Source organism: Anarrhichthys ocellatus, unplaced genomic scaffold, assembly GCF_004355925.1.
Source record: "Anarrhichthys ocellatus isolate YVR2014 unplaced genomic scaffold, GSC_Weel_1.0 scaffold38, whole genome shotgun sequence".
In the NCBI taxonomy this organism is placed as follows: Eukaryota; Metazoa; Chordata; class Actinopteri; order Perciformes; family Anarhichadidae; genus Anarrhichthys; species Anarrhichthys ocellatus.
Genome location: NW_022280068.1, coordinates 2,809,389 through 2,832,816, shown reverse-complemented (window position 1 = coordinate 2,832,816; position 23,428 = coordinate 2,809,389). Strand labels below are relative to the sequence as shown.

Genomic DNA, 23,428 nt, shown 5'->3' with positions numbered 1-23,428 from the left:
CCCAGGTGCTGGCTCATTTATGACAGGACCCCTTTCTGCAGAATGGGTTCTTCTGACAGCCTCACGCTGTTGGAGAGTGACAGAATTAGTGTCATATTTAGTCTAGATATGGTTTTTGTGTGTAAAATTTTTGCCGTCAACAATTATCTCTCCACCAGAGCGCCACAGAGAGCACCATGGTGGCCATACTCTGCTCACCTCACCCGGCACATCTTCACCACCAGAGATAGTTGTCTTATTAATAATTGTCAGTTTCACACGGTTTCACGTCATTCAGATGCAGAGAGCATCAGTGTTTTTGTTTTGTTTTTAGGAAAAAGCCCGACTACCAAGGACCGGACGCCATTGACCTTATAGCTGTCTACGGAGGCGATTGTTATGACTGATTTTTCTTCTATCCTTGTAAAACCCAGTTTGTGTTTTAGACCAAAATGTAAAGGTATTTTAGCTGCAGAATGTTGTAAGAATATGATGTGCACTCGTTGGAAATCAATACGCAAGTAAAAAAACATCACCACTGGTAGTTTGGTTCTTGGATGAAGACCTTTGCTGAACCACTGGTTTCATTATTATTCAGTCCTATGGCAGGACATACTGTATAGCAATTTTCTGTAATTTTACTTTGATTGATCCTTCCATTGGCTCACCAGTGCCTTTATACTCCTCCCCAGTCCCTCTACTTCTCCTTCCACCTCCCTCTCCATCAGATTACATGGGTTACTTTTCCATTACTCTCATTTCCCCTTTCTTCTTCAGTCCAAAGCCACCCTCTCTGTTTCCCCTCAGCAAGGAGTGGGCCCAGTGCTGCTTAGCAACAGCTAACCCATTTGGACCGGTCAGTACTGGCCCCTCCTACTTATTTGGGGGGTGGAGGTTAGGTTACCCCCTCTCCCACCCTGACACACACACACACACACACTAGCTCTCTGTAAACATAGATATGGGACTGACTTTCCCCCCTCCACACTAGACTTTGAGGAAAGTGTGTGCGTGTGTTTCTTGTTACTGCAGCACTAACAGTATGCTCGTGTTTCAGAACCAAAGAGGGAGGTGTATCGCTCTCCCTCGCTCTCTCTTGTCTCCTCCCTCTCTCTCGACCATCGTCACAGTCTGCGTAGTCTTACCTCGCCTGTGCTCACACACACTCTTTCACACACAGAAGTAATGGGATAAGATACGACGTGCAGTGCAGTGCAGCGAGGAGGATTTGTGTCGAGGTGGGAAGCCAGGAGTGTGAGTGTTGAGTTTCCATGATTTTTATCTGGATGTGTTTTTCTGCGGCAGTGAAGTCTGAAAAGAAGCTGAGAGTAAGTTGTGGCTGTGGCAACAGTTATGCACGAGATCAGGACGTGTGTATTGTGGGTTTTCCACTTTGTGTGTGCGTGTGTGTGTGTGTGTGTGTGTGTGTGTGTGTGTGTGTGTGTGTTCTGGAGAAAAGGTCTATTAGAAAGTAAATGGTACACTTTGAGATGTTGGCTGGTGCAAAACAAGTCGATCATTTAACATGAACTTGTGTCTGCAAGCAAATTTTTTTCTACAAAATAGTATAATTACGATACATTTGGATGGCATGTCGATTTTTTAAGTGTTTGAACTTTTTCCTCTGGTGTATGCTTCCCATTTTTCAGTACAGTGTTGAGAAATCCTGCAAGTTAATGTAAATGCCCAGGGCAAATTCCTGTATATTTGATCGTGATAAGAAAATAGTAATTGCAAAGGTGATGGTGCTTTGGCCAAACTGAATATACAAAGCAGTCCTATGGTCTTTCCTCTGGTGGGTTTGATGGTTTCCAGATGCTTTGTTGAGATGATTGAAAATGCAACTGAATCCCTTTTAAAATGTACGTAGGCTACGTGCAGTCGAAGCATTGTTTCACTGACTGCATGTGGCGGGTTTACAGTTGTCTGTGTTTCAGTGCGATTTAACATAAAGGCCAATGCAGACTTACATTCCATGCTTACAATATCAATTTTGTGAAATCCAAATTACTAATGTCAACATCTTTGTTCAAAGTAGCTAATAGGCATACATTTAAATTAAAATGTTTTTAAGTTCAGGCACGAGACCTTAATGTAAGTAATGAATTAAGTCGAACAACTTAATAACAAGTGATGATTATCATCGGAGGATGACATAACCTTCTAATGATGCAGGAGCCGAGGCGTCACTGTTCCAAGAGCAGGCTCAGTCTGTATAAACAGGATCACACAGCAGTTTAGAAAGCAGCATCTAACAGAGGCAGAGAGAGGCATCATAGGAGCAGTGAAAGACTGAGATGTCTCTGATGATTTGAAAAGCTCCATATTTGTAGGTCATATTTTATACAATGACATTTTTGAAACAATTGCCAACAGGGCTTGTTCACAGGGCTGAGTGAGTTCTCCTTTCAGAAATTTGGTTCAGAAACACTATCAGACTGTGTAAACATTTCTGACCATGTATGGACAGATTACGTGTACTTGTCCTATATTTCAATGATGGGAAACACTTCATATCCACCCTCACAAGCACAAGCAGGGCTCTTTAGGGAGCAGTACCAAATACTGGGCAAGTTGGAACATTTACCAGAATCATAATGAATTATGGCCTAATAATATGGGTTGTGGTGAATGACCTATCTCAACCCTGTTTTCTACTATACTTTATTGCAATTTGGCCATTTTTGTTTTGATTGCCGATCATTAATATTCTGGGTAGAAGTAAATAGCGTCCTAGTTTACCCACTTGTATAGCTAATCACTACTACAGTACGTCACTGCAACCGTCCAAATGAGTCCTCGTCCACTGCCATATATCCAGCTATTGATCCATTAAGATAGTGGTGGTATCAGAGCTGGAGAGGGACAGCTAGCTGGTTATGTCTCTCACCACGCAGTTCCTCTACCATCCTCTTTGAGGAATCATAGTGTGTGTATACTCACAATACACACACAATACACACACCCTGTCAGTAGTGTCATGTTTCCTGCTGCAACCTCACATGCACTGTTTCTGTCACGTCAGAATAAAATGAAATGCACATCCAAACATGCTCTCCCCGGTAAACACATGCACACCTCCGCAGTGACTGTAGGCGGGAATGACACAAGCTGGTTATTAAGTCACTCACACAGTCGCAGTCTCTCAGAATGACTAAGCAGTCCGTTTATTTCTATGGCAACCACTTTTCCTGCATCGGGGGTGTCCTTTGTGTGCGATGCAGCGATAAGCTGAGAGTAACTTCGACTGCTGTCTTTCATATACAGCTTTGTGTGTCATGCCTGATGTGTGACTGTGTGCAGTGATACCAGCTCTGTGTCGGTGTGTGTTGCTGTAATGTGATGCAGTGGTGGCGTTTGCCAAGTATTTCTATGAAGGAAAGGTGAGCCTGCTGCCTCCTGCCTGTTAACGAGCTCCATGGTTGGCTGTGTCCCCGGCCGCCAAAAAAATGCGCACTAAGTGAAGTACCCAAGTACAGAATATTGCATGTATATTAAAGCTTGTAATGAGTTTTTTTTAATTTAAATGTTATGTGATAGTAGTTTGAGAAGGTTCAGCGAAGTGATTTCGCTTTTTTCAACTGATGAAAAACCAAGCAGTTAACAGAAAGTATCACTGTCCTTCAGTTAATAATATGATTGTTCAAGTTTAGTGTCTTCCAATCATGTTAGTTGTGCTGACTGTACTAAATGTACATTTGAAAGCAGTGGCAGAGATGATGCTCTTATTAAAGCTGTATCTCTTCAATTGTCCACTTGCCACTACAGTCAAAAACTATTTAATCCCACTGTCACTGTGCCACCTCAAATCTAGACAAATAAGGCAGGTATTGCTGTCTCAACTCATTCGCTGCTCTAGGGGTACCCCTTTAGCATCAGTTTTAGTCAGGGACGGCGTGTCAATATATGCTCATTATATGCATAGTGTCTTTTGAAACATTTTGGCTTTACAGGAATTTAGGTTTAGGCAACAAAACCACTTTAGTTAGGTTTAGGAAAAGACTGTAGCTGTGTCTCAATTCAGTGACTGCATCCTTCGGAGGCTGCATTTGTAGACCGGTTGCATCACAGCGGCTGCGACTAAGCTATCCCATCTCAAAGACTCCTTCAAATGGAGCCAACGAATACAGCCTTCAGCTCCCAGATTCGGAGGACACATCTGATGTATCCTTCGCGGCCCAGCATATCCCAAGATGCATTGCGTGGTGATAAATTATTTATTTTAACCAACATCGCGGCCATTGAAGCGGCAGCTGGAGAAGCCGCAGTATTCACTTTTAACCCTAACCCTAACCCTTTAAACTTATAGAAAATAATATAAAGTATATGCATATGTGTTACTGCAAGTTAATAAACTAATTTGCTGACATTTGTTTTGGTTAACTGTCTTGATTAATCTCCTCTGCTTTAGGATTGCAAGTATCTTTTCTCTACAAGAAAGATTCATTGATAAATACATATGTATACATGTGTGTATGTATATATGTGTGTATATAATCCCTTCCCCCCGGTCCCCCATGCTTGTCAGAACCCCCTTTCTTCAGGAAACAGATGAGAAACAGACAGGATATACGTAGCAACAGTGTTTTTAGCCGGGAAACGGGGAATTATGCCGTTCTTTTCAACAACATTGAAACATATTAAAATTTACAGTAAAATATAAAATAAAGTGCACAATCGAACAGATAACAGGACTATAAACAAGTGAGATGTAAGTGTAATGTAAAAGTGTCGAGTGTATTTAAATAAGAAACCTTGAAGGGATGTACAGCGGAGTGACCGGTAGGAAATTGTCCTGGGATGACAGAGTCAGTGGGGGTCCCGGGCTCTGTTAATGAGCCCGACTGCGGATGGGAAGAAACTGTTTGTGTGTCATGAGGTCTTGGTCCTGATGGACCTCAGCCTCCTGCCAGATGGAAGGGACACAAACAGTTTTTGTCCAGGGTGAGAGGGGTCGGCTCGCTTCAGGGTCCTTGAGGCGAATAAGTCCTGGAGGGACGGCAGATTGCAGCCAAGCGGCAGAGCGAATGATGCAGACCGTGATGGAGGAGCAGAGGATGGACTTAATGATGGCTGTGTAGAAGTGCACCATCATTGACTTTGGCAGGTTGAATTTCTTCAGCTGCCTCAGGAAGTACATCCTCTGCTGAGCCTTCTTGGTGATGGAGCTGATGTTAAGCTCCCACTTGAGGTCCTGGGTTATGATGGAGCCCAGGAAGCGGAAGGACTCCACAGCGTCGACGGGGGAGTCACACAGGGTGATGGGGGCTAGTGATGCTGCATTCTTCCTGAAATCCACAACCATCTCCACTGTCTTTAGAGCGTTGAGCTCTAAGTTGTTCAGACCGCAACAGGTCACTAGATGGTCAGTCTCCCACCTGTAGGCGGACTCATCTCCACCAGAGATGAGTCCAATGAGGGTGGTGTCATCCGCGAACTTCAGGAGCCTGACGGACTGGTGACTGGAGGTGCAGCTGTTGTTGTACAGGGAGAAGAGCAGAGGTGAAAGAACGCAGCCTTGGGGGGGGGGGGACCGGTGCTGATGGTCCGGGAGGCTGAGACGTGTTTTCCCAGCTTGACGTGCTGCTTCCTGTCAGACAGGAAGTCTGTTATCCACTTGTTATCCAGTCTGTGCCATTTTTGCCCAGTCTCTTTGTTATTGTTGAACCATGAACACTAAGGCAAGTGAGGCCTGCAGTTCTTTAGATGTTCTGGGGTTTTGAATGACCTCCTGGATGAGTCGTCGATGCACTCTTGGAGTAATTTTGGTAGGCCGGCCCCCCCTTGGAAGGTTCACCACTGTTACACGTCTTCTCCATTTGTCGATAATGACTCTCACCGTGGTTCGCTGGAGTCCCAAAGCCTTAGAAATGGCTTTGCAACCCTTTCCAGACTGATACATGTCAATTACTTTGTTTCTCATCAGTTCTTGAATTTCTTTAGAAAACCGGCATGATGTGTTGCTTTTTGAGATCTTTTAGCCTACTTCACTTTGTCAGACAGGTTATATTTAAGTGATTTCTTGATTCAAGAGGTCCGGCAGTAGCCTGGGTGTGGCTAGTGAAATTAAACTCGGCTTTCCAAAAAATGTGGTTAATCACAGTTCATTCATGATTTATCACGGGGGGGGGGCAATTACTTTTTCACATAGGGCCAGGTAGGTTTGGATAGCTTTTTTCCCTTAATAAATTAAATCATCATTTAAAAACTGCATTTTGTATTTACTCGATTTATCTTTGTCTAATATTAAAATTAGTTTGATCATCTGAAACATTTAAGTGTGATAAATATGCAAAAAAAATAAGAAACCAGGAAGGGGCAAATACTTTTTAACAGCACTGTATATATATGTGTAATATAATATAATATTGCCCCTATGGACCTTGTTTGTTGGGGAAACCAATAGAGAGGTAAAGATCAGGAGAAGTAAACATGAAGTGCAACTAGAAAATGCATTTCCTGCTGAAAATTGCGTTGGAATGCTGAAAGCTGAAATAAATTGTAAAACAATTGCTGAATATTAAGAAATGGGAGACTACCCGTCTGAAAAATGTTGAAGCCCGAAAGCATTTAAACTGCACTGCTGAAAACCCTTCTAGTTGAAATGTCGAACTATGGTGTCTGTAGCTGAAAGTATGAGGAAGAAGAAGGCTTTGAAAGTTGAAGAAGTTTAACAGGATTTGAAGATTTTCTCCATAGAGATCCCATTCAAAAGAAAATTGCAAATAGCTTAATATTTCAAAGAATTTAAAGATTACAAATATGAAAATTCATATCACCCCTCTCCTGAAAGAGCTAAACATTTTGATATTCGATCAGTTTATGTGGCTTAAAAAATATCAGCAGTAGTGATATTTGTAGTAGTAGTACTAGAAGTTGTAGTTGTAGTAGAAGTATTATTAGTAGTAGAAGTATTAGTAGCATTAGAATAAGTAGTAGCAGTAGTGATATTTGTAGTAGTAGAAGTTGTAGTTGTAGTAGAAGTATCATTAGTAGTAGAAGTATTAGTATTTAGAAGAAGTAGTAGTATCAGTAGTCGTAGTAATGGCAGTATTTGAAGTAGCAGTAATGGCAGTAGTAGTATTACTAGTAGCAGTCGTACTAATAGCTGTAGTAATATTAGTACTGGTAGTAGCATGAATAGCAGTTGTAGTACAAGTAATAGTAGTAGTGGTAGTGGTAGTAATAATATTGATGGTAGCAGTAATAGCAGCAGTAGTAGTAATAGTAGCAACAGCAAAAGTTGTAGTAGCAGCAGTAGTAGTAATACTAGAAATATTAGCAGTAGTAGTAGTCGCAGTATTAGTAAGAGCATTCATTATTTCAACAAAAAAGCCTAATTTTGAGCTTAATGTTTAAATACAGTTAATCCATGGGGCTTTTATTTTGAAAGGGTGGGGCTGGGTGGGGGAGAGAGGAGGAGGAGACAGAATCAGAAAGTATGAAACACACAAACGGAGGTTATTAAATGACAGGCTTTATCACAAGCATTTCAGTTAGAATTCAGTCTGTGGGGCTTTTATTTTTAAATGGGGTGGGGGGAGTCCTGTAAAAAGCTCTAAGACCTGAATGACTGTATGAGAGACACACAGAGGGAGAGAAAGAGACATACAGAGATAGAGGGAGAGGAATGCATGTGTGCCTGTGAGTCTGTGTTTATCAACATCACTAATTAGCTTAATCAGAAACACCTGTGTCCTTGCAGCCTTTTCATGGAGATAAAACAGGGAAACACCTCTCAAACAAATCCTCAAAACTCCCATAACTGTAGCTCCTATTGCTCCGATATTAATAAATGAGAGGAAGGATGAGTTGAAGAACAGATCCTGTAAAAATTGTGTCTGTAGTGTAAAAAATGTGGCTTAACTGGCGATCTAGAAATGGGGTACCGTGTTCTGTGGAAGATGTTTTTGAAGTAAAATTTAAAATTGGTCTCTATGGAGAAGAAAGTTGGTTTTCCTCTCAATTACAGGCTTCTGTGCCAAATGTGTAAATCTGTGGGATTCCACAGTAATTTGTCTACAACAAGATTAGCTACTTTTAAATCCACAAATTATTCATGAAGAGTGAAGATTGTGGACTCAGTGGCAAAAGACAAATCTTTTTTTCACAAGAATCTCAAGCTGCTCTTCACTCTAGCGGTGACATCACGCACTCTAAGCTGCGCAATTCAGAAAGCAATAGTTCAGGGTTTTCTCAACATTTGAAAATATTCTCCATAGACATCCCATTCAAAAAAAAAGTTGCTAAAAGCTTAATAATTCAAAAAGTTTAAAGATTAGAAATAGTCATAGCAGACGTGTCCTTAACGAGCTGAACATTTTGACAGTTGAACGGTTTCTGTAGCTTAAAAAATGTGGAAGGAGTTAAGTAGCAAAATACGTACGGAAGAAATATAAACGGTTGAATAAAGAGAAACAGGATAACAATAAACAGGATAACAATTGTTGGAATGCTTAACAGCATTCCAACAATTAGGAATAATAGTGGTAAATTAAGCTATGATGAGTTTTCACTGTTACTTTACCATCTCAATTGAATTGTGATGCCTCCATGACCAAGTTAAGCAAATGAGATTGAGGACAACTATGTACAAGAAAAGATGTTCACTTTGCCTAATATGGCTAGCTTGACAGAGTTATCCATGTGTATTTATATATACAATTATTTATTTATAACTATAAATTCATTTCTCAGACAGGTGCTTCATATCCCTTACTCCCGTAACTGTCCATGCTGGATCTGTCCCCGTTGTTTTAAAAAGCAAAATAAGGCATCATAATGACTGCATCCAGCCAGCCAAACCTTTCTGGTGTACAGCTACTAGAGAAGCTTTGCATGTACTGCTTCCCTTTCCCACTAGTCTGCTGTCTGATTGTGAGGTCAGGCTGATCTGGGATCAGCTCTGTCACCTGTAGTTTCTCCGCCAAAGTTCTCCTCTCAAATGGGTCTTGGGGGAGTAGTGCTTACACTGGCCTGTAGACACGCAGACAGGCAGAGAGGACGTGCAGGAAAAGCATTTATTTTGCGCAGATATCATATTTTACACATATTACTGGGTGAATTCCATATTTAAAAAACACAAATATTGACAATTTGTATAATTTACCATTTTTTATTTTTTGTGGCTCAAGGGGCGGCCGCCACTGCAGGGAGTTATTAACAAGTTAGTAACAACAGCGGGGAAGGAATGTTCTTTCCCTCTTCCTTTTCTTGTCTCTCACATAGGACACTGATTTATGGTGAAATGTTCAGATTAATGTCCATTCAGTTATTATGCGTATCCGTACACACACGTGCATATCTACATAGGTCTGTCTGTCATGATATCAACGTCCATCTATGTTGTGTACTTGTTTAATTATTTCTCTCTTTAATTGATCAGGCTTTATTCAGTGATTTATATCAACTGTTTATTGTTCTGCCGCTGAGATAGCACAAATTCCAAATATGGAAGAATTAAATAGACTATGTTAGTAACTAGTATTAATTCGGTAAAATAAGGTTAAATTAAATACTCAAGATGGTTGTTAAGATGGGAGTGGTTTTGCTGTTCCCGCCATAAACTGCACCCCTTTTCTCAAGAAGAAAAAGCAACGAGTGGACTTCTCTCTCTTCAATCTTCTACAGTACACTGTACTTCGACTCTGGACTTTTGCCCTGTGTGTTTGCCTAATGAAAGTCTTTTTTTGCATATGAAAGACAGGAACGTGCATGTCCGGTGACACATAACCCAAAATGAAAATATCTTTCATCAGGCAAATTTAAATAGCAATGTTCCTATAGCCCGGTAAATGCCAGAGGGCAGCCACTGTCTTGTTTCCTGACAATTTCTCATAGATGGGACAGGCCAACTCACCAGAAAGGAATTCATCACTTCCATTTTGAAGTGGGAGTCAACAAGTTTTATTTTGCATGTATCTTTCCAACTAGGGCCATATATATATAGACAGAGCAGGCCGTGCGATTGCACTGGGGCCCATTGGGTGGGGTAGCCCAGAGAGAGCAGGCCTCCTACAATGTGTTGAGCAGAGAATGGGCCCTTGGGAGAAATTAGAAACTGTGTTCGAACTCGGTTAAATTTGAAATGGTGCCATTTGCTATATATGTCCTTGAAAATACAAATCCATGGTTTTCTTTTTTCTTTTGATAATGTCAGTAGGAATCTATGACAAAATAATGCTTATTCTACGTAAACTATAAAAAAAAACCTATTAAATTAATACTTTTTTCGGGTGTTTTTTTCATAATCAGATATACAAAGATAATTGCAGGGTAATATGTACAGTAAGTTGATGTGAAGCGATGTTATGATATACAGTGGCTAGTCCTGATAACTTTCTCTTTGATCTCTCTACTTCCCCAATATAATAGCCTAAGTAACTCCTGCGTCTGTAGAATTAAACACATTGTTGGTAAATCATAAATAATACGCTTAATGGTGTGTGTGTGTGTGCGTGTGTGCAGGCATACTGTACTTCATAACTAGTAACTATATGCATTGGGGGCACGTTGTAACTACCTTACGCTGCTGTTTCCAATATTTGAAGTAGGCTGATTTCTGGCACCAGAGGACTAAATGTGAGCCACACTTGTCACAATTAAGATGTACCTGTGATGTGGGCTGATTTTCTATAGGTGGTGCTCTTTTATTTATTTGATAAGTAGTGGTGGCTCTTTTACAGATGCAATCGATCACCAACATTTACAACAGTCAACATATTTTTAAGCTAATATTGCACAGTTTTGGCATATACTACTCTCTGCTTTCATACCTGCATTCTGACCGGTGTCATTATCTTATCTGCTAGACATGGCTATACTGCCTGCCTAAACCCTGTAATCAATCCTGTAAACCAATCATATCAGTGAAACCAAGGTGACAGGCCTGTTTGATGAGGCCATGATTGAGTCTGGTCGTCTCTCTGATTTGCCCCAACCAATCCTGTTTCAGTGAGGTAACGTTTTCTTGAGCAGTTGAAGGCTTTTAACTGTTTTCCTTCTCTCTATCTGTCGACCTGGAACTGAGTCAACTCCCTGTGTAGCCCAGGGATCCTGCTGTCATCAGTGGGATTTGATTGCCTTTATATAGTTGCTCCTCTCTTTTCTCTTTGTCCCTGACCCACATACATGCACACGCTTTCATGCATAGGCAGCCGTGTTACATTCAAATGGGTTTCATCTAAACATGTTGCTTCTGGTTGTTAAAACGAATGACGCTGTTCTAAATCACTGTTCCACACCAAGTCCATCACTTCCAAGGAGTTTGACTTTCGCTGACTGGTCTTTACACTTATTTCACAAGGCTGTTTATCACAAACACCTCCAAGAGTTTGTGTCTCACCATCATTGTAGTTGCAGCCAGTGATGCAAATATGAACATCTATATCTATAACTTCTTAATTTTAGCCTGCAGAGGGCAGCATTTCTCAACTCTTCTACCATCAGTGTGCAAACAATGGGTTGTCTCAGCAGCAAACAGAGAGACGGTTATGCAAAAAATAAGATGTACTTAAAAATGATTATGTTGTTGAATGTATTATAATAACTGTTTTAGCAACAATTTGGATATTTAATATTTGCAGCTGATTATTGTCGAGTGTGTGTGTGTGTGTGTGTGTGTGTGTGTGTGTGTGTGTGTGTGTGCGCGCGCGCGCGTGGTTTTTCAGCTGCTGATATAATTTGAACAAAATGAATCATCTTTGTGAAGTATAACAGCACCAAGTTTACTTTAAGTATTGTTGATGTTTATAATGTTGCAGAGGAAAGAGGGCTGATTATCCCAAATTGAGATTAAGTAAATTGATTGGATTGATACTGTTATTCTGTTTTGTCAAAACTACAAATTTTAAACAATTTAAACATGACATTTTCTTCTTGCTGCTTTTTTCAGATGTCTTCAACAGCAGAGTAAAGACAAAATGTGGAATTTGGTCTTCAAACATTCTCTAAATGACAGTTCTGCACTTGACAAGGACACAATGTCTTTCAGACCTTTTCTAAATACTGCAGCATCTGTGTGCAGTGTTTAAAATGTATAAATGGATGGATTGCAACTCAGAAACATACTAAATATACTATCTAAACATAGCTGTAGAAATCTGCCAATACTGCCCCACGGAGAATGGATTGGACGTTCTATCAAATGTCAATATAGAGAGTATAAAGAAGATTAAAGCTATAAAGAGGACTGTTCAGAGTTGTTGCACAACCATCAAGAACAACGGAAAGCAAATAGGCAAATAAAAACCTGTACGTCACAGATCAGAAGAAAGTAACAACATTGTACCTTCTGGTCCAGAGATGAGTGTTCCTCTTCATGGTGCAGGAGACTACAATGGGAATGCTTTCCCAATTTCCTCTTCTACCTCCTCTTCCTACTCATGTCTGGGGGAGTCGTCTCCTGAGTTACTGAGGAGTCTGAGCAGCCTCAGTGGGGGCCGGACCAACAGCCCTCTGGACTATGACATGTTTGAGGTCACCCAGACGACAACGGTGATTACCAAAACCGACAAAATGACTGATGTTGTAATTTCAAAATGGATACCAGAGGAGGAAAGTAAACCACATGACAATGATGACATCTCTGTGGGAAAGATACAAAAAGTAACAGAGATATCAGAATCTAATGACAACTCAGTGTCTGTTTACCTTGACGCAAACAGCTTTGAATACCGCCAAGACACTTGGAACGACAATGACAACCTGACACTGGCACTGTCCTTGACGACGAGCAGCGTCAATGATGACCTCAGTAGTCAAAGCAGTAATGGGAGAAGGCATGGCTCCTCGACTCCAGACTCCGACGCAACAGAAATCCCTGCTGATGTTGATGACGATGAAGAGGAAGCTTTGTTTCTGTCTGTGAGCTCTGACATGGGTGTGCGGAAAAGCAGCATAACCCTCAGCTCAATCAGTCAATCCAGCAACAACCTGATGAACCCAGGTGGCTCTGCTGTGTCGACAGAGGGGACTGTGACTGTGAGTGTAGTTGATGATGAGAGGGCATGTCTCCTTGGTCTACCTGTGGAAGACCAGACAGAGCCTCCCTCTGAGGATGTTTGTGAAACCACTCAGATATTATCTTCGTCCCCCTCTCCTACCAATCCAGATCAAGATGCTAACGAAGTCGCATTTTCTCAACTTGAGGAAACTGAAAAATGCGATGAGGGGCCCAAACCATCCAACCCTAACACCAGTCAGCCAGCCAGAGCAGCAAAAACCAAACCAACCATTGCCATTTCAACTGCTCCCAAGACAACTGTGTCCACAGCCATCAAAGCGTCCAGTCTGGAGGCAAAGAGAGTTTCCAAACTAGATCTGAAAGATGTTGAGGCTAAAGTTGGATCACGGCCCAACCTGTCTCCATCTAAAACACCCAACCAGGTAGTGTTTATAAAAGGCTCACATGTACACATTTTTGTAGAGCTGTCTTCTGTCTAACATTTCTAATTTATTTTTTATTCAGCAGAACAAATCTGCTCCAGCCAATGGAAAGAGAGCTGTTCCTAGGAAGGAGGAAGAAAAGACTGGGGATGGGGGTAATAAGCAAAGGTCATCTGCAGGTCCAGTCAAAGTGGCCGTGGTGCTGAAATCTATTAGAAGAAAGAGCAGTAACCCCAAAACCAACCACCAGACAGCAGCCAATGGCTCCGCTCAGCCAGAGAGGAAGAGTTTGGCTGTCAGTCGAACATCTGAGGCAGTTAAGGAAGGAGCCCTGGAAACTCCCAGGATGGCTGTCCAAGAAGTGAGTGATAAACATGTCACAGTTGGATGTGTGGAGACTAAACATCCAGGTGAAGATGCTCACGAAGGTACTGGAAAAACTTTAAAGACTGAGGCTGCTGTGGGGAAATCAATGAATCCTAGCAGGGTAAGTACTATGCGCTAATCATGTTAAATTGTGTTTAAACTAAGCTTGTCTGCCTTAAACTTGTGTGATCAGTCAAGAATCCCAAAACAGATCTGGCATGAGATGTAGGTTCTATATCGTATCGGCTTCACCCTCTTAAGAGCTGTCACTATTGGGTTTATTCCCGCAAGCATGCACAGTCTAGAAGATTTTTATCACGCCCTTATAATATGCAAGGGCTCACCTTTACGTCTGCACATGTGACATATAGCAGCTTTGCGACCATAGTTCTTCTCCTAGTTTTTCTTCAGCGCCAAGCAGTCAACAAGTGAGGAAGTAAAGAAGATGAAAAGGTCTAGTGGTGTCCATCGGTGTACCGGCTGCCGCCTCGGCTACTTCCTCCCATCTTGCCCCTCACCTCAGGTGTGAAAGCTGTCTCTGCACTGTCCATGCGCAGCTACCCCGCAGGCCTCTTGCCCTCTTACCTACAGAAGAGCTGCAGTATCAAGCAGGGGATTTTACAGCGCTTTGTATTGAAGTTGGCGGGATGACAGCTGGGCAGACTGTCTGGATACTTTGCCAACGGATGAGCTGAACATCTCCATCTGCGACTTTCCGGACATCCCGGTTGAGGACCACTGTAAGGGGCATGAGTCTGCTGGCTCAGCTCTCTCCATGGCAGACTCTCTTCCTGGCTCTCCCTCATTCCTGTCGAGAGCACTGGAGTGATGATTGATGGTTCGGCCGCTCACTGCAGTCAGACCTGGCATGCTGGAAAAATCCCTGTTTTCTGTCATCGGGACGTGACGAATTCTGAGTGAATTCCCATACATCAGAGTACACGGGATCATCCCTCTCTGAAAGGGTTGGGATATGCCAGACTCAAGTTGTGAGGAAATGGGGAATCCTCCATCCCTTCACATAAACTGTCTGTACTAAAAGTTCATCAACTGCCAGGGCGGCTTGCGCTCAGCCCGGCTGCTGTGGTTATATAGGCACTTACTCAACATCAGAGCTGTGTACATCCCAGGGGTACAGTACTGCGCTGCAGAATATCTTGCTGAGGTCCATCCCACAAGTGGAAACCGAGTCCCACACACCCAGTTCCGATCTTGGGTGATGGGTTTGGTAAGGTGAAGATGGATCTGTTCAGAGAGAATGCACAGCTGTGGCTCAGAGATAGTGGGTCATCTTCCAATCAGAAGATCCCCGGTTTCTCCACTCCATGTCGATGTGTCCTTGGCAAAACAAGTTAACCTACCTTCAAACGTTGGAAGATAAAAATTTGACTCCATCTACACTTAAAGTTCATGCCGTCATTTAGCCCTGCCATGAAAGCTATAGAGAGAGATCGGGTAGCTGAGTATGACTTAAGATATACCCTGGTGGGGACACGTGATTGGTTGAAAATGGAGGTGACATCTGATTGGCTACAGATAATTCCCTGTTGAAAAAAATCGTGTATTCATTTTACATTTGTTTAAAACAATAATATTTGTGTGTGCATCAGAAATATATTTGTGAATCTTATTTTTTTTATATGTGGAATAACTATTTTTATGCGCAATGAAAAGTAGTTACAGCTTTGCAGCTAAATGGAAAATAGCAGTCATGGTATGTGCTCAAGCAGAGTTTAGTGGAGTTTAACATTGTCATTAAAATGTTTACTCAGTGGTAGGTAGGATGCAATTATGAAAAGTATATTCACCTAAATAAAAACTGATGCAAATCTTCCTTTTGAGCTGTAGTTGCCTGATCCCCTAAGCTGTGTTGTTGTTTAACATAATTTACTTTACACAGAGAGAGACAAAGTCAAAAATGCTTAAAGTGTGTTTTAAATGAGGGAGTGGTATGTGTACAGTGTGTGTGCTCTGTCTGGTATGTCTGGTATGTGTTTTTAAAGGGACAGGTTTAAAAACTGCCCCAGCGTATCCTCTCATAGATAGCCTCAAGGGTATATCAGCACAGGGAGTGTTTAGAACACATTTACAGTAACCAATACATGTGTCTTAGAAACTAATATACTAAGACACATGTCAATGCTGTTTTCTGTGCATCAGCCTTTATACTGTAATGCTCGTCATGATTATGGTCATAAGTATTTTTCATATACCTCCCTAAATGTTATGATTTGATGATATTCCCATTCATACTAGCATGAGTTCAGATGTCTAAATGATTCAATTAGAGTAACTGAAGGACCTTTTAACTTTATTATAACTTTATTTTATCGAAATTCAGAGAAATGGTGTTACACGTGTGCAGTAACATTCACTATCCACCCATCCATGTATTACCAAACAAAGCATCAGTTAGGCCCAGTCCAGCGGCCAGCTCACATGTCAACACATGATTTAGTGCGTATTGGTATGCTACAGTAATCCTTGGGCGCAGCCTCTTGGCTCAGCTGAAAAGTTGAGGAGGCTGTAAATTACAAGAACAATCTGAAGTGTTTCATCCCCTCTGACTGAGCTCTGCTCTGTGATTCTGTGTAGGGAGGTGACAAGGCAAAAGGGATATTATTAGTGAATGTATTGACCTAAGTTGACTTAAGAATGGATTTGTGAACATTCTCAAACTTCTTCCTCACTCTCTCAAGTGCCTGACTGCACAAATAGGTAATAATACATAACAAAGCAGTTGCTATATGTTGAGCCTTTGCTTTAAAAAGTCTGAGACAAATGCCAGGCCCCTATCCACAAACTCACTCCATGTGTGCTGGTGTTTATAGAGTCAGAGGGGGTGGAACACGAAGGGTTGGGGGTGGGGGTAAGACAGACCGAGAGAGAAAATAGGCCTGGTCAGAGACAGGATTGTACAACACAATACCAATTTTTTTTTTTTTACAACTCTTGTGGTTGCAGCAATTTTCCCTCCTACCTCTTCTTTCCTGCTCTTTCTTTTCCTTCTCCCCCTCTGTCTTAACACACTCTCCCTCACTCCTCCCCTCTTCTCCTTCACTGCCTCCCTATAGTCCACATTTCTGACTCTGAGCGGGGAATGGCTAACACCATGGTCTCAATGCGCAGCTCGGAGCTGGGGTCACTCGGCTGGGACGCTGTCACTAAACGTCATCTCTTTCTACAGAAAGTCTCCTCAAAGCTGGGGCCCAATTCCAGGCATCAAGGGAGATGCACCAGAGTGGATAAGGGGCCCCTGGGACCGGCTCCACCTCCAGGTTCAGGGACTGGACCTCCAGGACAGGGGATTCCTGGACCCAGGCAAAACCAGAGTGATGGTTACACGTTGGGAGAAGGTGGACAGAGCACTGGAGGCAGATCTCCAACGAGGCAGAGCCAAAGTCAGTGCCAGGGTGAGTCAATATGGTTTCTGCACGGATGTAGAGACATAAACATGAGCTATTTCAGTACAAGACACATTTACTTTATAATCCCTTGAATGTAAACACACAGTAGAACATGGATTGTATGTCTGCTCTGCTCTACAACACGCTTCTCAGTTGTCTGTCAGGCATATAGACTTGTCATTGTCTCTGCAGCAGACTCAGGAAATGAGCAGGCTGACACTGCAGATCTGCAAGATAAAATGCCTTCCACATACCGCATACGCACACATACTCACACACACACTCACACACTCTGTTTTTCAGGCCCTAGAATACGCTGTTTTGTGATTTCCACACTTATTTCGATGTGTGTGTGTGTGTGTGTGCGTGCAGCTGGTGACTTAAGGTCGTATCGTATTGGTGTTTCAGCTGCAGTGTTGCATAACAGCAAAACTCTATTTCTTTGAAATAGGAAGTTAAAGAACACATGGGTATCATTTTTCCTCTTTAATGCTTTCATCTTTTTTTCCTTTTTCTCTGTTATCCTCTTTTTGTTATTTTGTTTCCCCTTTCTCTTCTCTTATTTTATCCTGAAAGGAATTTCAGGTTGGTGTCTGTGTCCGGTCTGTCGCTTTGTACTTTTGGCGTCATGTCGGTAACATCCTGACACTTGTGTGTGTGTGTGTGTGTGTGTGTGTGTGTGTGTGTGTGTGAGTGAGTTAGTTAGTTAGTTAGTTAGTTAGTTAGTTAGTTAGTTAGTTAGTTAGTTAGTTAGTTAGTTAGTAAATATGCTGGTGATGAGAAACTGGTGGGACACTCCCTTTAAACACGGTGTCCCCTGTCTGGTGTCCAGTGGCCTGTAACTCCACTTGTGTGTGTGTGTGTGTATACATAACCAGATCCAGACTTCATTACAAATCTTTTCCATTACAGGTTCAGCCGATTTATTTATGTTCGTAGTGTTTTTTATCTGTTCTTAGATATGATAGGTTTCTGTAAACAGTTATATCTGCTTATAAGAAAAAATAAATGAGAGTAAACTGAGCAGTCAACCTTTTATCATGTGGTCGGATTAGGGTCAGGTCTTGAAAACACCTGTCAATAGATGGTCCACTATCTGTTAAACTGCTAAGCATTGATCAGCATATCATGTCACTTATAAGTTGAATGTGTCCTGTGCTGGCCACATAGTATGCCGCAGCAATACGGTCGTCTTTCCTATTTGCTATGCTGATTCATACTTTTACTTTTCTATGGATTTGGTTATGTCACTCAACTGTTTACTGCTTTGGTGTACCTGAGGCAGAACACATGCTATGCTACTCACAACCTTATCCTTGTAGATAGCATATGGCTGAGAGCTTCAGATCAGGAGACACTTTTATTGAGAAGGATTTAGGCCAGAGGAAGATGTCTGAATATGTTTGTTGCATTTGCTGCCATGAGTTCTCCATTGAGCCACCAGTTTTCTTTATTATAAGAGAGTATTATCATACACTCTGTGGGTTTTTCACAATACATGACTCAATGTTGTCACGTTTACTGGTATAAAAATGTTGTAAGTCGGGGATTGCAGCAGGAATGTAGTCACTGAAAGGTCTGCACTGGCGTAGTCAGACAATTGTGTGTACATGTGTGTTTTTGTGTATCAACAGTAAGCACGAGGCAAATCTTTAGAGAGCCAGCTCTTACCTAACAATGATTTCTGGGTAACAGAATCCAGATGCTTTCCTCCAGCTAGCTTCTCATCACAACTGAAGCCAAATGAAGCCAGATGTTTCCTGCTGGCTTCAGTTGCAGTACAAGTTTTACGGCTGCTCTACCTTCACCAATAGAGACTATGTGTGTGTGTGCACGCTTATGCACGCGTTAATGTGAGGTAATGTAATTGCGGTGAACACATGTAAACTTTTTTCCCTCTCTTTATAACGAGCCTTTTTTCTTTGTGCTTTCTGTCCCTCTCTCTGTCTCTCTCTCTCCCCTCTGCAGCCAGAATTCATGTTTGTAGAAAGTTGGTTAAGGAAACTTTAATGATGTCTGTGGATAAATGAGCTTGTTGCAGTCAATAATAGGGTACGGCCCAGAATGATAGAGAAAATTGTTGGTCGTAAACATACAAAACCAACAGTATTAAGTACAAATGTATAAAATGAAAATAATTTACAGCACTTGCAGGATGCACAAAAGAACAAAGGAGAAAACGTGTCTGTTAGAGACTTCCTGGGTGCCAAAAAAGAAGTAGGATAACTTGCATATTTAGTCATCAGTCGTTTGTTTGTATGACTGTGCGTTCAAATACGTAGGTGCAGGGGCAAATACAGCCATACTTCAACTTTGAGAATAGACCTAGAGACAAGATGTCCTTGTCCTATTTCTATGTGACGGTATTTAGTCTGTTCCTGTCTTCCAGGATCAGTTCATCAGGTTGGTCCCAAACAACTGATCATTGAATACTATTAGTTAAAATGTTTTTCAAGAATGAGATTACTTTTTGTTAAGTTGTTTTTGTTGTTGTCATACAGGAAGTGAGCCACACATCAAAGCAACTCTTCTAAATTCAGTAGAATACTGTGATGTCTATATATCTTTATGCAACAAATCAGTGGTTGTATGTTGTTGGGGAGTTAGGTTAGCTGTCTGCTGTAGTCTCTGTAGTGCATGCTGTAGAGGAGACACTTATTCAGGTCATTAAACAAAAAAGTGGTATTCCCTAAGTATAGCACATCATGTTTAACATGTATTCTTCTGTTGGATGGACAAAATGATCAACAAAACCGATTGTACTAGACCTTTTTAATGAATAAATGAATGGCACTAAGCTGTGGCTGTTGAGATGCTGTCTCTTTCATCACTGATAGTCCAATGATAATACATTTCTTCTTATTGCAACGTTAAGAGTGAGGTCCTCTGAGTAGGAGGACGAACAGGAAGAAAGAGTTCATAGTTCAGAGGGAGGCAAGGTGTGTGGACAAGAGACAGAATGCCTGTTTTCTCTTTTACAACAATGCCCTGAAAAGCAATTAGCCAAGGCAGTAAAATGCTTTACAAGGAAATGTATAAGGAATGGGAGACGAACTTAGGACCCCACGGGCACATTGTGTAGAGCTATAGGAGGAATCAACAGTGAAACCAGTAGACACAGCCTCAGTCTTATGTGAATAGTGGATGAGACTGTGACTGACTACAAGCACGTCATCACTGTGGAAGGGGCCAATCCAAACACCTTAGTGTCTGCCCACGATATGAAGCATTGCTTAAAGGCCAGAGAAATCACACTGCAGATCCCTGTCCATCCATCTGTTGTAGCAAGGACAAGCAGTACCTCCGGGGCCTCCCTGCTTAGCTGGAAATCAGGCTGCATGTCCTGAGAAACACAGACACTGCCAGAGTAATATGACAGTACTGGGCTCTCTGATTTGGAAGACAAGTTCTTAAATATGCCATGAGTTAAATTTGTGAATAAAAAAATAATATGAAATAATTGTAAGCAGTGTTGACAGTTGAAGACAGTCAAGAAATTTGAAGGGGCCATTCAGTGATTTACTACATTAAAACAGCATCAGCACAAAAACACACACACACACACAAAAAGTCGTGTTTTCATGGTATTACATTGACTTGCATTCATTTTCATTAATTTACCCTAAGGCAACCAAAAGGCGAGTCATATAAATGTATGTCCCCACAAGCATGCTCACATGTGACTCTTAACTAAGCTGATTCAATGCTTTGACTGTTGCCATGGTAATTAACATCCAAATTGGTATTCGAATGTATCATTTTTTTTTTTTTTTTTTTTGAATTGAATTGAATTGAGCATGCATGACCAAAACGAATAGTTCAATGTTTTTGCATCAACATTAAAGGTGAAGTCTGCGTTTCTAATCAAATAACTTTTTTTTTTACCTCAGTCTTCCTCCTAATTTAGTTCAGAAGCTATGAGGCAATGAATATCATAACGTGTGACATTAACCTAATAATACTCTGTTGCATCTACGACTCATCTACCGGTTTAGATCGTTGTTTGTTGTCCGATCAAAGAGAGGTGATTTCTGGGTCAGGGTTTGGTTCTAAATGGATGTAGTGAAGCTAATTGTCTACCTTTACATGGGATGAATACCTACCTCTTTTATATTATAATTGGTCAGCTCACAGAAACAGCTGTGTATGTCATGTGTTAGTAAATGTTCAACTTTACTAGAATGTACTTTAGTTTCAAACTCTTGTGTCTGCGTTAAAAAGAACAGCAGCTTTCCATTCACTGCTCAGCTGATATCTTTTGACGTCTCTTCTTTTCTTTGTTGCATACACATATGTGATACATACAAAATATTATGTTCCCAGTTAGTATCAAAGTTCATCAGACTGTTTTAGACCAAATATTATTTCCAAAGTCTATTTCTGTATTGTGTCTGTAATGATGAATAAAGCTCATTTATTGCCTTCTGTATTACTCTGTCTCCCAGGTATCCCAAAACCTCGCACCACCGCAGCTGTCCTGGGTCCCGCAACGTCCAACTCTAAACCAACAGCCAATCAGCAGGCACTGGGGCCTGTCAGAAGACCTGCTGCACCCGTCGCATCAAAACTTCCTGTAAAGGGACTACCCACAAGCCTCACTTCCTCGTCACTGGAAAGCACTGAGATCAGTGGAGCCACAAGCAAAGGTGAGGTGGTGGGCCTCTTCTCCCCTCTCGCTCAAACACAACTTAACTGACTTACTTTCACTTTCTCAAGCCCCCACACATATGCAGAGTCTGTCTCCACCGTACACACACACACACCTAGTTTCCATGATAATATTTATGTTCTGTATTTAGTCGTATCAGAGAAAACTTTTAGTGTAGTGCTGTATATCCTCACACAGTTAGTTTAATGACTCATTTATTTACGCCTTACAGACAGATCTGTCTCTGAAGACATTATACTGTGTGCGTGTGCGCGCGCACGCATTGCCGGGAATATCTGGTCCACCCAGTGTCTTTCTGGTGGTAAACACTAAATTTCTATTTTATTGTTTGGTTTGGAAAGCGCCAAATTTGCAAAAAAACATATTGTGCATAATATCCTTTTTCTGCAGCTGCACTGGTGACAGATTGCATGTGCTGCTGGACTGTGCTCCACAGACCTCATCTACTGCTCTGTGACATGCCTTGCCACATGGACATTGTTATTTTTTGTCTTCAACATTGGAATTCTGACCACTTTGTCCTGTAACAGACAATGGGGGATCCTCCGCTCTTGCCATCTGGATGGCCTGCTCCACCTGTACAGACAGTTCAACCCTCCTCAGTCCATCCCTTTTAGGAGCAAAGCCTGAAGAGGATGTGCAGTGTGCCTATTGCACCCTGCCTGCTAACCCAGAGAAAAAAGAAGACCCTCAATTGCGCAGCAGCTGAAGCATTGTGTCCACACATCTGCTGAAGGTGGGGGGCCAGGGCGTAGCCAAACGGCAGTTTGTGTACTCGTAGGCTATCCCCTTGAAGGTGAAATACAACAATATCCGTTTTTTTTCGAAGTCACCTCAACCTGAAAGTATGCACCTTTGTAAATCGAAGGTGGTGACCCAATCGGCTGAACCAGTTCCAGTAACTGCTTGATGGTTTACATTCGGAAGTTATTGTGGGCAATGTGGGTTATGCAGAGTTGAGAACAGGTCTGTTTTACTGCCCATCCTCTGGTTCTCCAACATGCTCTGTGAGCCCTTGCTTGCCTCTTAGCCGCCACAGAATGAGTGAGATCGGTGGGAGACGCTCAAGGTCTTGTAGAGCGCTAGCATCAAATCTTGGTAGTGCTCTGCAGACTAACCAGGCAGGCTTGTGGCTGACCGAAGAGGTTCTTGAAGCTGGAGTCAGTGCGAGAAAAAGGGTGTTGAGCAGTGATGTGTGCTGGTTTATATACTTTGGGGTCTGCACTTACTTGGGTAGTCCTGATTGGCCGCCAATGCTTATGCAAATTTCCAGTGGGCGAATGTGTGCTATTGGAGGACAGTAAAACCCAAAACGTCCAGTAGAGGGTGGGCCTTTTGTGAGTTATAACCACATGCGACATACCCTCGGTGCATTTCTGTTGCACTTATACGTCCACATTTGCTTAATCTCTCCCGATAAATCAGATCAGATACAACAAGTGAGCTGTAGGTCTCCACATGGTGAAAGAAACACACATAATAAACATTAGACAGTCCTTGTTCTTTATTACCTCACAAAACCCATATATATATATACATATACAGTGGGTACAGAAAGTATTCCGACCCCTTTCAATTTTTCACTCTGTTTCATTGCAGCCATTTGCTAAAATCAAAAAAG

At 41.8% G+C, this 23,428-nt stretch overlaps 1 protein-coding gene across 4 annotated transcripts in view; it reads left to right on the top strand.

The window, feature by feature from the left end:
- The first annotated feature begins 1,118 nt into the window (after nucleotides 1-1,118).
- LOC116394172 (microtubule-associated tumor suppressor 1 homolog) overlaps nucleotides 1,119-23,428 on the top strand; it is a 60,359-nt gene continuing 38,049 nt past the window's right edge. Inside the window, exons 1-5 of one of the 4 annotated variants that reach the window (XM_031867047.1) lie at nucleotides 1,119-1,307; nucleotides 11,873-13,365; nucleotides 13,451-13,852; nucleotides 16,919-17,144; nucleotides 21,584-21,784. In XM_031867047.1, coding sequence (XP_031722907.1) covers nucleotides 12,283-13,365; nucleotides 13,451-13,852; nucleotides 16,919-17,144; nucleotides 21,584-21,784 — 1,912 coding nt within the window. In that variant the 5' untranslated portion in view covers nucleotides 1,119-1,307; nucleotides 11,873-12,282. Of the gene's footprint in view, nucleotides 1,308-11,872; nucleotides 13,366-13,447; nucleotides 13,853-16,918; nucleotides 17,145-21,583; nucleotides 21,785-23,428 lie in introns of all 4 variants that reach the window. The other 3 variants (XM_031867045.1, XM_031867044.1, XM_031867046.1) reach the window with 3 other exon arrangements.